This window comes from Lycium barbarum, chromosome 12 (assembly GCF_019175385.1).
Source record: "Lycium barbarum isolate Lr01 chromosome 12, ASM1917538v2, whole genome shotgun sequence".
In the NCBI taxonomy this organism is placed as follows: domain Eukaryota; kingdom Viridiplantae; phylum Streptophyta; class Magnoliopsida; order Solanales; family Solanaceae; genus Lycium; species Lycium barbarum.
The window spans coordinates 97,498,586-97,510,619 of record NC_083348.1 but is presented as its reverse complement, the minus strand read 5'-3'; the positions used below and the strand labels follow the sequence as shown (position 1 = coordinate 97,510,619).

At 34.2% G+C, this 12,034-nt stretch overlaps 1 protein-coding gene across 1 annotated transcript; it reads right to left on the bottom strand.

Annotated features, from left to right (window-relative positions):
- LOC132621669 (lysine-rich arabinogalactan protein 18) lies at positions 1-2,137 on the bottom strand. The gene is made up of 2 exons (XM_060336009.1): positions 1,443-2,137; positions 1-351 (listed from the first exon to the last, which is right to left on the bottom strand). Exons 1-2 carry the CDS (start codon positions 2,040-2,042, stop codon positions 277-279), a joined length of 675 nt encoding a protein of 224 aa, XP_060191992.1. The 5' UTR covers positions 2,043-2,137; the 3' UTR covers positions 1-276.
- Positions 2,138-12,034: the final 9,897 nt, after the last annotated feature.

Below are 12,034 nucleotides of genomic sequence, written 5' to 3'. Positions count from 1 at the left end.
TCGACAAATAAACAAATGAAATTTATATAATAGAAGAAAGTGGGGGAGATGAAGAAAATATAGTCCAAAAGGAGTAAAGTAGTGAAGACTAGTACAAATCTCTACCCTTCACTCCACGAAAGAATATAAAAAGGAGCCAATGTGGCCAAATCTAAGCGGATCTAAATGGGGACCCATAAAGCACCAGAAATAACCAAAAGATAAATTATACATGTGAATATCAAAATGATAAAATACTGGACAATATATGTTTAAAAAAATGAAATGACAGCTTCTCTAGAACAAGAGCCAGCTCATCACAGCACATCCAGCTACCAAACTTCCGAGCATCTTCAATTTCTCTGCTCCACTCTGCATTAGATCCACAATATGTTAAAATCTTTATTTCCAGTTCTTCAAAATATAAAGAATCAGATCGACAACATATTTTTGAATGATAATATTAAAGTTTTATATAAATCGGATCCATTTTAGTACTGTAAATGACCAGTATGTACATTGATTGACCCGACCCTACCATTGTGCTGCCTCGTGCTTAGTGACCTTTAATGTTTCTTTGTCGAATCTATATTACTGTTTGGTCTGAAGTGAACACTACAATTAAAGAAGATCAGAAGAACCTTTGGCTGTCACCGTGGAAGTCAGCTATTATAAACCTCAACAGATCTATGCATTATTTATGACTTTCCACCGACACCATAAGCTATTGTGCACTGGGTTGCCTAATACAGAAATACTTAACAGGCACTTGAAAATTGAAATCAAGTCAATGTGCAAGTCTGTGAAGGGTACCATGCTGAAAAAAACTAAAGTTGCATCTTCATATGTCATCATCATGCACAACTGACATAGGCGACCTTGAAAAAGACCATATTTTGCAGCTGTAAAACGTAAATGTCTTCTGATAATCTAATTGACTTACATCACTTGCCACCGACAATGCAAACATACGTTACGGCACCATATTCATACAATTAGTATGCAGCAGTAAATTGTCAATTTTCTCTAATGCACCTATATGCTTATCTATAACAACTAATTAATATAAAGATGGAACTTTATTACCCGTTAAATTATTTAATCAAAGCCGGATTCATAAATTTCAGTTTATGAATTCTAAATTCTACAAATAGCTTACAAGGTTTTAAATAATTTATACGAGTATATACATATTACATAAATTTCTTAACATAAATATAAAATGTACCCGAGCTATTGAATTTTGGCAAACCAAACTTTAGCTCCGCCTCGGTATACAATTAGCGTAAATCCTATTTATCCCGAATTACGGAAATGCAGATAAGCTAATACTCCTACTAGATTATGAATTCGTTGCATATATTACTAGATCTGGATGCGCACTAAAGATCCATCATATATTAGACAGCAAAAAGAAGATTAAAACTTTAAGAAAAAAGAGAGAATTTTATGAGATTATGTACCTCATCGTTAAGAGATGGGCTGGGAGAGTCAGAGTCAAGTCCATTAGGTCCAGGAGCTTCAGTAGGAGGTGCAGGTGGGCTCATCATATCAGGAGAAGGTGCTGGTGAAGATGCATTGTGTTTCTTTCCCTTCTTCTTTCCCTTGCTCTTGCTAGGAGCTGGTGCTGGTACTGTCTCTGCAGCAACAGGTGCTGCAACTGGAACTGCAGCCGGTGGAGCAGAAGCAACAGCTGGTGGTGTTGCTGCCACTGGAGCTGGTGCTGGTGGAGATTGCACTGGTGGAGAACTAGCGGGTGCTTTAGCAGGTGGGGAACTTGTTGGTGTTTTAGCTGGTGGTGCTGATACTGGTGCTTTAACAACAGGTGTAGTGGGAGCAGCAGCTGGTGCGGTTACTGGAGCAGCTGAAACAGCTGTTGGTGGGGCCGAGGCTGGTGCTGCAGCAGGAGCAGGAGTTTTGGGCTTAGTGGGGGCAGCAGCTGGTGGAGTACTAGCCTTAGCACCTACGGGTGCTTTGGCTGGTGCTGCTGCTGGTGTCTGACCCGTGACACCGGCCACTACAATGCACAAAATTGATATTAAACATAAACATTTCCTATCCATGGCTTCTATTCTTTGTAATAAAATCAAGAGAATATAGAGTAAAAAAGAGAGTAATGAGAAGAGGAAAGCGTGTAATTGTGGCTTAAAGAGAGTGAAGTCAAGTGCATATAAGTAGGCAAAGTTAAGATGTGGAACAAAGGCATAACGGCTAGAGGAGGGTCGACATCTGGGTGGGGCCATGCAAAAAAATACAAAATTAACCATGTTGGTGTGGCAATTAAACAGGCTGGACTTAGCAAAATGTGGGCCCAATAGGCCATGTGATTAGGTAATGGGCTCACCCACGTCAGGTGTTTTGGGTTGTGCGGAGTATAGGTGATTTCTTTAGCTGGAGCCTGGAGGTGTGATTTGGTGTCTTCGATTGAGGGCAAAGCTCACAGCTGGAACATGGCTAGATATGGGACCCATTGGGTCACGAGCAAACCAAGACCCTACGCGTAAGCGATGATTGTGGAAAAGAAAACTACAAGAAATTGGTTAGCTGGACTCTCATTCCACCGACAAAGGTAGGACCCTTACGGTGGAGCTACTTTTGCTTCAAATTATTTTTCCTGACTTAAGAAATCTTTTTGAAAATGAAACAATTAATTTTTGGTTTCTCATGTTATTCAAGTACTTATTTGGGTCCAATTAATTTAGATTCATTAAAGGGGAAAGCAGAAGAAGTTCCCAATGAAGAAGCTTTTTCTTTTTAGACACAAATTTGAAATTGTGTTGAAGGTGAAGATATCTTAATTATCACACAACAATTTTTGTTGTGAAATAAAATTTCTTATAGTCAACAATGAGTCTTATTTTTGCTGAAATTTTTTCTCGAGAAACTTCACAAAAATGTTCATCGAAAAGTTCTACAAAAACTGTCTGAATGTCATCATCTTTTTTTTTTCTACTCATCCGGTACTCACATTAAAACTCGACCAAACTTAAATTTATATCGGCACATAAAACGCTCCTTAACAAAGACAATTTCATATTCAAAGCTCGTGAAGCGGGAGGGTAAAGCACCCACCAATACTATTCTACAATGAAATATATGGTGGGATGGATTAGTGTCCATTTTTAACTTAGATTTTGGATTCAAGCCCTAAAATAATCAAAAAAATCTCGCTAATGATTTTTTTCTTCATGTTTCAGAATACGGTTAAGCAACATGTTAATTAATCGATTACGATAAATTGGATTAATTTTTCTTTTTTAATATCCAATATTTTCTTCTTAAATAAGTCCTACACAATAAAAGTCTGAATTATTCGAATGAGAAAATTCTGAATATGAGATGGTTAAGAAAAAGAACTATCATTCTCACAGTTGGCCTGGCTTAAATACTTTTGGTTTGATTACGTTGGAATCGAGCAAAAGATAGCTAAATACAATGAAGGAAAGAAATAGACAACCAGGGGCGGAGCTACAGTGTAATTGGGGGTTCAGCCGAACTCAGTAACTTTTGCGTAGACCTTATATTTGTACTAGAAAATCTAGTAAGTTTATATATTTATTTGCATCCGAACCTACATACAAATGCAAGCTGAAGATTTAGTGGTTTGAGGCGCGGCTTGTAAGGCCCTTTGTTTCCCCGAGATGTGGGTTCGAGACCCACATGTTTCATTTTTTACGCTAGTTCCTATTTTGCTATATATATGCTCTCTTTTTTAAACAATAAAATAATATAGCTCACTCCTGTATTAGTTTTTTCCTAGGCTTAACTCGTAAGCTTTTTTTTCTTTTTTTCTTTTTCCTATGTGTAGGTTTTTATTTTTAAAAAACAAAACATAAAATTAGTAATTGAAAAAAATAAAAAATGCAACGTCTGCTCTAAAACAAAACATTCGACTGTTTAATATATTTATTTCAATATATTAATTACCAGTACTTGTTCATTAGTTTGGCGGTTGTTATACATTAACTTGAGGTCATTGTCCTGTCTTAAAATTCTGAACCCACAAACCTCAAATACACTCACCGAATAGTAAAAGAACTGGATCCAAAGAGGTAAAAAGGAGAAAATAAGACATAGTAGGTATATATTTATTACGAGTAATGTATATGTAGAATGGAACAGTAGGTGTAAATAATGATTGATATAATGCGCTTCCAGGAAACTCCTAACGGCATTCGCGTGAATCCAATTGTTGCTGTAAAGTTAGCTGCGTCGTTCATTTGTTTATATCCATTTGTACTGACCATTGCCCAATTCTGTTTAATACTCTGACTAGTACTATATGGGGGGATAAAAAAAGAACAAAGCATGGCGTTTTGTATGGAAAAATCTACACTACGTTTTGTTTTAATAAGACAGGGCCTATCTCGTTTTTCTAGCCGTTATAGGGAAGAGAATTAAATTGACAACGACGCAGGGAAGAAGCTACCCTACCCCCACCTCCTATTTTGTTGAGTTTATTTCCGAGAACAATTGCAAATTTAACACAATAGCAACTAATCTGTATTATGGACTAAAATATATAATAGTGTAAAATATGTTAAATTATGGATGTATATAAGTTTATTTTTCTTGTTACAGTACATGATAAGAAGGTTCCTTTTAAGTCTTCTTTTTTGGGTAAAGTCACATGCGATTGATTTGACTTTTTTTTTTTTTCCGTTGTAATAGACGCGCAATTATTATGGACGAATAGTAGTAGTAATAATTGTTCTCACTGGCTAAGACCATCTTCAATATAATACAATGGAGTGCTTATTATGTATCGCAATCAATAGAACTATGCAATCTAATAAATCAACTACTTATAGCTTTGTTCTGACTTTACAAAGAAAATACATAAATTGTTTTTAAAATTTATCCGAAAAAGTTAGTTATACACTTTAATTTAGTTATACTACTTCTTATTCTCTATTCTTGTGAAAAGTGGAATTAGTGTCACTAAGTGATGATGTGACAGAAAAAAAAGTGTACTTTCGAATAAATTTTGGAAGTAACTTATGTATTTAAGTACTTTCCCTAAATAACTTCTGTATGAATTTTATTTTTTTTAATTGTTTTATTATATATGGAGTAGGAGAAGGGAAAATGAGAGAAGGGATTACAACGTGGAGATTCGAATTCTCACCAACAAGGTAAAAGTCATGTAACCAACCAATTGAGCTACTAGATCCCAGCTCTGTATGAATTGTAAAACTGTCTACCAATGTTTTTTTTTTGGTTTTCATATGAGCTGAGCTAATTTGGTTGATACGAATGGTCCTTCCTTCGCCGGAAATTATATTTTCCCAGCTCAATAATATTTTTCTTTCCTTCCTAGCGAACTTATCATTTTTTTTTCCTCAAGCAATTCGCAACTAAAGAGGCTTAACGTAAAAAGTTGGAAACCAAAAAATAAAGCATAATACTGATAGCACTCTCAGTTTCAATTCATGAGTCGTGGCATAATTTAATTGGCACAAAGTTTAAGAAAGACATGAAGAATTTTAAAATTTGTGATCTTGATAAAATATTGTGCGACTATAAAACTTTTGATACTTATGGTCTCAAACATATTATAATTCATAACATTAATTTATGTGAATACAAGAATTTGTCATTGAATATAAAATGAGAAGTTGAAGTTGTTTTGAGAATAAAAATACTTAAATATATATATATTGAAACTTTTATAAAACAATATTACCTAGTCGCATCAAATATTGTGAAGCAATCCAAAAATAGGATAGTGGTAGTACTCCTTCCGTTTCATAATAAGTGTCACCTTATTCAAAAACACGCATATTAAGAAATCAATAATATAATGTGAAGTTTACCAAATTATCCCTATATAATAAAAATAAATTAGTTTTACCTTTTTATTAGAGCACACACAAGAAGTAACCTTTTGACACTGAGAATCCAATAATACCAAGTTACTATGTGACTTTTCCAATCATCATTTATACGTCTCCCTCCGTCCCATAATAAGTGTCACCTTAGCCAAAAAATTTATCCCATAATAAGTGTCACCTTAGGAAACCAAGACATAAATTGGCTAGTTTTTTCCAATTTTATCCTTAGAAAAAAAGACAAGTTAAAGTAACATCTAAATGATGATTGGAAAAAAGCCACATAGTAACTTAGTATTGTTAGATTCCCAATGTCAAAAGATTCACTACTTGTGCATGCTTTAATCAAGAGGAAAGTAATTTATTTTTATTATATAAGGGTAATTTGGTAAACTTCATATTACATTATTGCTTTCGTAATATGCGTGTTTTTGGCTAGAGTGACACTTATTATGGGACGGAGAGAGTACTTTATTGTCTAAGGGGTAGAATTGGAAAAATAAGATAATTTATGTCTAGAAAAGGACGTAAATGGTCTCTTAACTATGGGAGTAGGTTCAAAATAGTCCCTTAACTATGCATTTAACCGTTTTGGTCCTTTAAGTTTGCCACAAGTTAACAAAAATGATCCCTTAACTATGAGGGTTGGTTAAAAATAGTCCCTTCAGTATGCACTTAATAGTTTTGGTCCTTTAAGTTCGCCAAAAGTTAACACTTTTAGTCTCTGACAAATATTCATAACCCTGTTTGTTAGATTTGATGAGAACTATGAAAAATAATTAGCGAGAACTCACATTTAGAGGCACACATTACTAAAGAAAAAGACCAAATAACTCGGGACAAAACCGACGGACGTCAGTTGGTTATAAGGAAAAACCTAAAGACTTGATAATGTCAGAAGATAGTGTCTCGAAACACAAAGACTGACAGACTCTGTCGATTAAAACCGAGGGAGCCCATAGGCTAAGTACATACACTAGAATCATTTTTACTCAAAATTTGGTATAAGAATAAATACTTCCATTATAGTGATTCTTTAAAAAGAAAAAAAAAGTTTCCGCGCATTTTTCCTTGAAAATAACTAAATGGACGGCCGTTGATTTTCGTAAAAAATAATAAAAATTAAAAAAAAAAATAGTGTCCCTGGATTTTATCCATCGGTTTCCGTCCATCATTTTTTCGCTTGTTTTTAGTAGTGATAACTTTTGTAGTTTCTGTTATTTCTAATTTATTTCTAAAGCCTGGTGTATTTTACTTAGCCAATGGACTCTCTCGGTTTAATCGACAGAGTCCGTCGGTCTTTGTGTTCCAAGACACTATTTTCTTACATTATCAAGTCTGTTGGTTTTTCCTTGGTATTTCCCTATAACGGACTAATGTCCGTCAGTTTTGTCCCGAGATATTTGGTCTGTTCTTTAGTAATGTGTACCTCTAAATGTGAGTTCTCGCTAATTTATTTTTTATTTTTTATAGTTCTCGTCAAATCTAACAAACAGAGTTCGATAAATATTTTATCGGAGACTAAAGTGTTAACTTTTGGCGAACTTAAAGGATCAAAACTGTTAAGTGCATACTTAAGGGACTATTTTTAACCAATCCTCATAATTAAAGGATTATTTTTGTTAACTTATGGCAAACTTAAAGGACCAAAACTGTTAAGTGCATAGTTAAGGGACTATTTTAAACCTACCTTCATAGTTAAGGGACCATTTATGTCCTTTTCTCTGGTTCCGTAAGATGTAAGATGACACTTATTATGGATAAAAAAATTTGGCTAAAGCGACACTTATTATGGGACCGAGGGAGTAATAGATAGACACATGTCAAACTCTTACTCTATTTTTATCTCCGCCGAAATCAAGTCCTTCCATCTGTTCCTCTTTATATAAACTATAAAGTACTTGCTTCTGCAATCTTTCGGAAAAATATACGCGACGTGGCACGTTAATTATTTAAGTTCCTTGAACTTGCTGAAGAAGAAAGCAACTAGAGAATGAATAACCATATCCCTTCTGTCTCACTCAAGGGCCTTATTCTAATTGTTCCAGTCATAAACTTGGCTTTCCTTTGCTTGCACCTGCAATCTACAAGTATATTTATGCAAAAAGTTTCTACTCTTTTTTTATATTTTTATTTTAATACAAAAATAATGAATGTAATGCGATTGAGAGTTATGAAACTTTAAACTTTACTTCATTCCAACTTCAATATTATGCGATTACATGCTTATCTCACACATTTTTCTCTCTATGGACCTGATTTATCCTTAGGTTTGTCTGGTAGAATATTACTCCTTTAAGGTTTGTGATTTTACACTTGATTTTTTTTCATTTGATAGTTTTTTTTTGTTTTGTGAAGAGACTAGCGTTAATTAAGGATAAAATGTTTATATTATTCCATCGATTCGAGAAACTAAGAAACTTTATATGAGTGCATGAATCGGGTTACTTAGCTACTGTCCCACTATAGCTACTAGAGAGAAATATAATCTCAACGTTCGTTTAATATGATGTAAAATAAAAAATAAATAGCTTGCTGACCATCTTATTTTCAAACATTACAAGTTGATAATTGAATTTCTTTGCCATGGAGATTTAACAACTTACCTTTATATTGTTAGAGAATGCTATACACAACTCTCATCGGTAATTGTGAAACGGTTTATAAAGAAGTTTAAATGGTACGTTATGGGTCCCTCCGATTATAATTTTAAAGTTTTGGATTGAATCCTCAAATTTTTTATATGATTTAGAGCAAAACTTCCGCGAGTTCATTTGCACATATATTCTCTTTTCACGTTCCATCGCTCTGATCTTCTTTCTCTTAGCTCGGCTAATGGAACTAGTGCAGTTGAAGTAACATGAATATCTTTGATAGTTTGTCTATTTCTATCAGCTGGCCGATGGGAATGACCTGCTCTCGGCTTCCTCTTGTTACTCAATTTAGCTCATCAAATCAGCAACATCTCAAACACTCATTAACTTGTTAGGCCTAATTTATCTCTCTATTCACACTATAGCTGGGTTACACGTACTAGAGGTGTCACGCCTTGAACCATAGTTTGGGCGTCACACGACACTCGGTGTCTTGTTGTATGTGACCGAGCGGACCACGTGGCTTGATAAATCAACATGGACAAGAACTAATACGGAATACACTTTAAAACATGGATAATCTCAATAATCATGGAATCTCGTAATGGAAATGGAAATACTTGTTTAAAACGTGAATCAGAAATAGTATGAATAAACATGATAATACTGAGCCAAAATGGCTATACGACTCTGAATATCTGACATAACAAAACTGACTAGTCAATGAAACATCTAACATGAGTTTGACTGCTAAACTGTTTAGCGGGACAAGGCGCATACCTTTAAAGCATAACTGAAATAAGCATAAATAGAGATAACAACCCGAATAGAATAGGGCTCACCAAAAGCTGATACGTGCTGAGCCGTCGTCCTGTAAATCTGCATCGTGAAATGCAGGCCCCCAGACAAATAAAAGGGGATGTCAGTACATTCGAATTGTACTAGTATGTAAAGCAACTGAACGAAATAAGCATAGCACATGAAAATAATATAACTGAAATTGAAATTGTATCCATATGTTGTGAACATGAATATCATCTCACATGAGTAAAAGAATTTTTAGTAGGGAGAGCATTAATATAACCGACAGCATAAATCACCACGTAGGTACGTGGAGTCTGGTACCTGGCCCGACCAGCAGAGCAATCTCATACCTTGCCAGGGGTATGAGACATAAACATGACATTAAATGATCTACTCAATAAAACATGAAAGAATCGTCCTAATTGGGCGGAGCGATCCTTGCGGTGGCAAGCGTAATTTCAGGCTATCTGAGCCTTCTTGGTAATCTGTGCAATTTCCAAAAATATGAACATGAAAATAGGTGGCATCTGAGCCCATGGTTTTCTTAAACACGATTTGTTGACATAAATGGTAAGTATAATATAACGTGAATATATAATTACATAATATACTTGTATGAAAACATGGAGACATGTAGGATTTTCATGAAAATAAGCATAACGGTTCATATCCTGCATTTAAGAACCCATGGAATGCAAAGTATGGGTTTTCATGGATTATAGACAGATTCTCAATAACCAAAATGGAATATCAAGAACACAATAACGAATTATTAATACAAACATGGTATATCATGGTACATGTACTTACGGTTATCGTGAACATGTCTGAAACGCTAATTTTTTATGAGCTTTCGTATAATCACGGAAGAACGTGGCGTCAGGCGTGGGGAAGAACAATGATGTTCCCACATGTAGATAAAAACTCTACACACCTTAATTGCTTCAAAAACTTGAGAAAAGTCTGAATCTTTGAAGAAGAATTCCAAAATCTTGAATCTTGAACCTTGAGATGGGTTTTCTGAAAAACCCTAGGTTGTTAACATAGGATTTCGCTTAGAATTTATGTATAATCATTAAAATTCAATTGGAAATACATGGGAGGTACTTACCTTGATGTATGAGGATGAGGAGAAGAGAGAAGGGTCGTTCTAGGGCTTGGGGATGTGAAGAATGAAGCGAAAAGGCCTTAAAACGAAGTTTTAAAATTATTGTCGGACTTGTTTTACGTTCACTTTAGGCCCATTTTACGGCCCGTAAATCCTACCATAAATTAGTAACAGTGTTTGTGATTTTTGGGCAAAAATTTATAGCCCGTAAATTCTGCCGTAAATCGGCAAAATACTGTTTTAGTAAAACGGACATAACTTTTTGTACATATGTTTGTTTGACCTCCATAATATACCGTTAGGAAGGTATTTCAAAGATCTACAACTTTCTAAATTTTTTTTCAAATTCCATATAAATTTTTCTGTATACTCACTTTAAGTGAGACCTGGTGCAAACTCACTTGAAAATATACTCCGTAGAGTAGCTTCCGACTTTACTTTGCCCAATGACTCTTCTTGTGGCTTGATTGGGTTTCAAAAACCCTTTCTACAATACTCATATTGGGATCATTATACTCCCGTCTTATGAGTCAAATCTTAGCCCGAATGCACGAGGTGCTACAAGAGGGGTTAGAGAATAGTATACTTGTCTCTCATCTTTTATAAAAGTTTTACCAATAGCCCTAAGGTTTTGAATTTGATGCCTAGAATCTTTCAAATATTAATTATAAACGTGATCATATACAGTAAGAACTTGATCTTATACAGTATATTTTTTTTAAATAAAAATCCAAGCAATGGCTTTTGGGCAATTCGCAGGAATGCCCTTATTTTGGGGTGGTCTTTAATTTTTGTCCTTCGTTAGAATTCCTTGGTTTCGGGTTCGAAACCCCGCTCAGTCAATTTTTTTTTTAAAAAATCGCTAGACAGAGTTTTGCATGCTTCAGTCAGAGGTTCAAACTCTACCTTAAGGTCAAAACTCTGCCTAGCGAATTCAAATATCTACCTTGCTAAATTCTTTTTTTTTTTTTTTGATTGAGCTGGATTCGAACCCAGAATCTCAAGGTATTAGGCAAAGGATAAAAATTAAAGATCACCATTTGAGGGACAAAAATTAAAGACCACCCAAAAACCACCCAAAAAGAAGGACTATCCGCGCAAAAAAAAAAAAGATCACTTTTCGGTTGTTAAGGCCCATATATTCATTGGGCTTGGGCCCAATGACAAAGACCAATAATACAAGAGATCATTTATGGGCCGGCAGAAGGGACCTCTAATCCATTTAGATTTCTGTGTACCATTCTCCTATCTTTTTTCCTAACTTTCGTTTGACAAGATTATTAAGATACTAGATATACAACTGATATCTAGTATTATAGAATTATTGAAAATTGATATTAATGATTAAAATATTGAAATTGATGATTAACTTTTTAAGAAATTTTAAATTTATATTAATAAAATAACCGATATTTAGTATTATAGAATTATAAATCTTGTGCATGTAATTTTTAAAATTTCTAGCTAATGTTTGCAAGTTATGGTTCCCTACATTTTGTTATCTTTTAAAAATCATATGTTTACTCTATTATATTTTCAGCAATTTTAAAGATATTACTAAAATCTAAATATATACTTTATTGATATTTATTTAAATTCCGAACACGCTTATTGATATAGAAATACTTTTATTTAAGATGAAGTTTGATAAAAAGTTACATATATTCTTTTAAGTGTACAAATACAATCAGTGAAGATTGGAATACTACTGAAAGTAT

What these genes read in the sequence shown, in the direction of transcription:
- LOC132621669 (XM_060336009.1), bottom strand. Translation starts at nt 2,042, where the DNA reads ATGGATAGGAAATGTTTATGTTTAATATCAATTTTGTGCATTGTAGTG. An exon ending in GCCCATCTCTTAACGATGAG is followed by an intron (nt 352 to 1,442) that starts GTACATAATCTC and finishes GATCTAATGCAG; the next exon opens with AGTGGAGCAGAGAAATTGAA.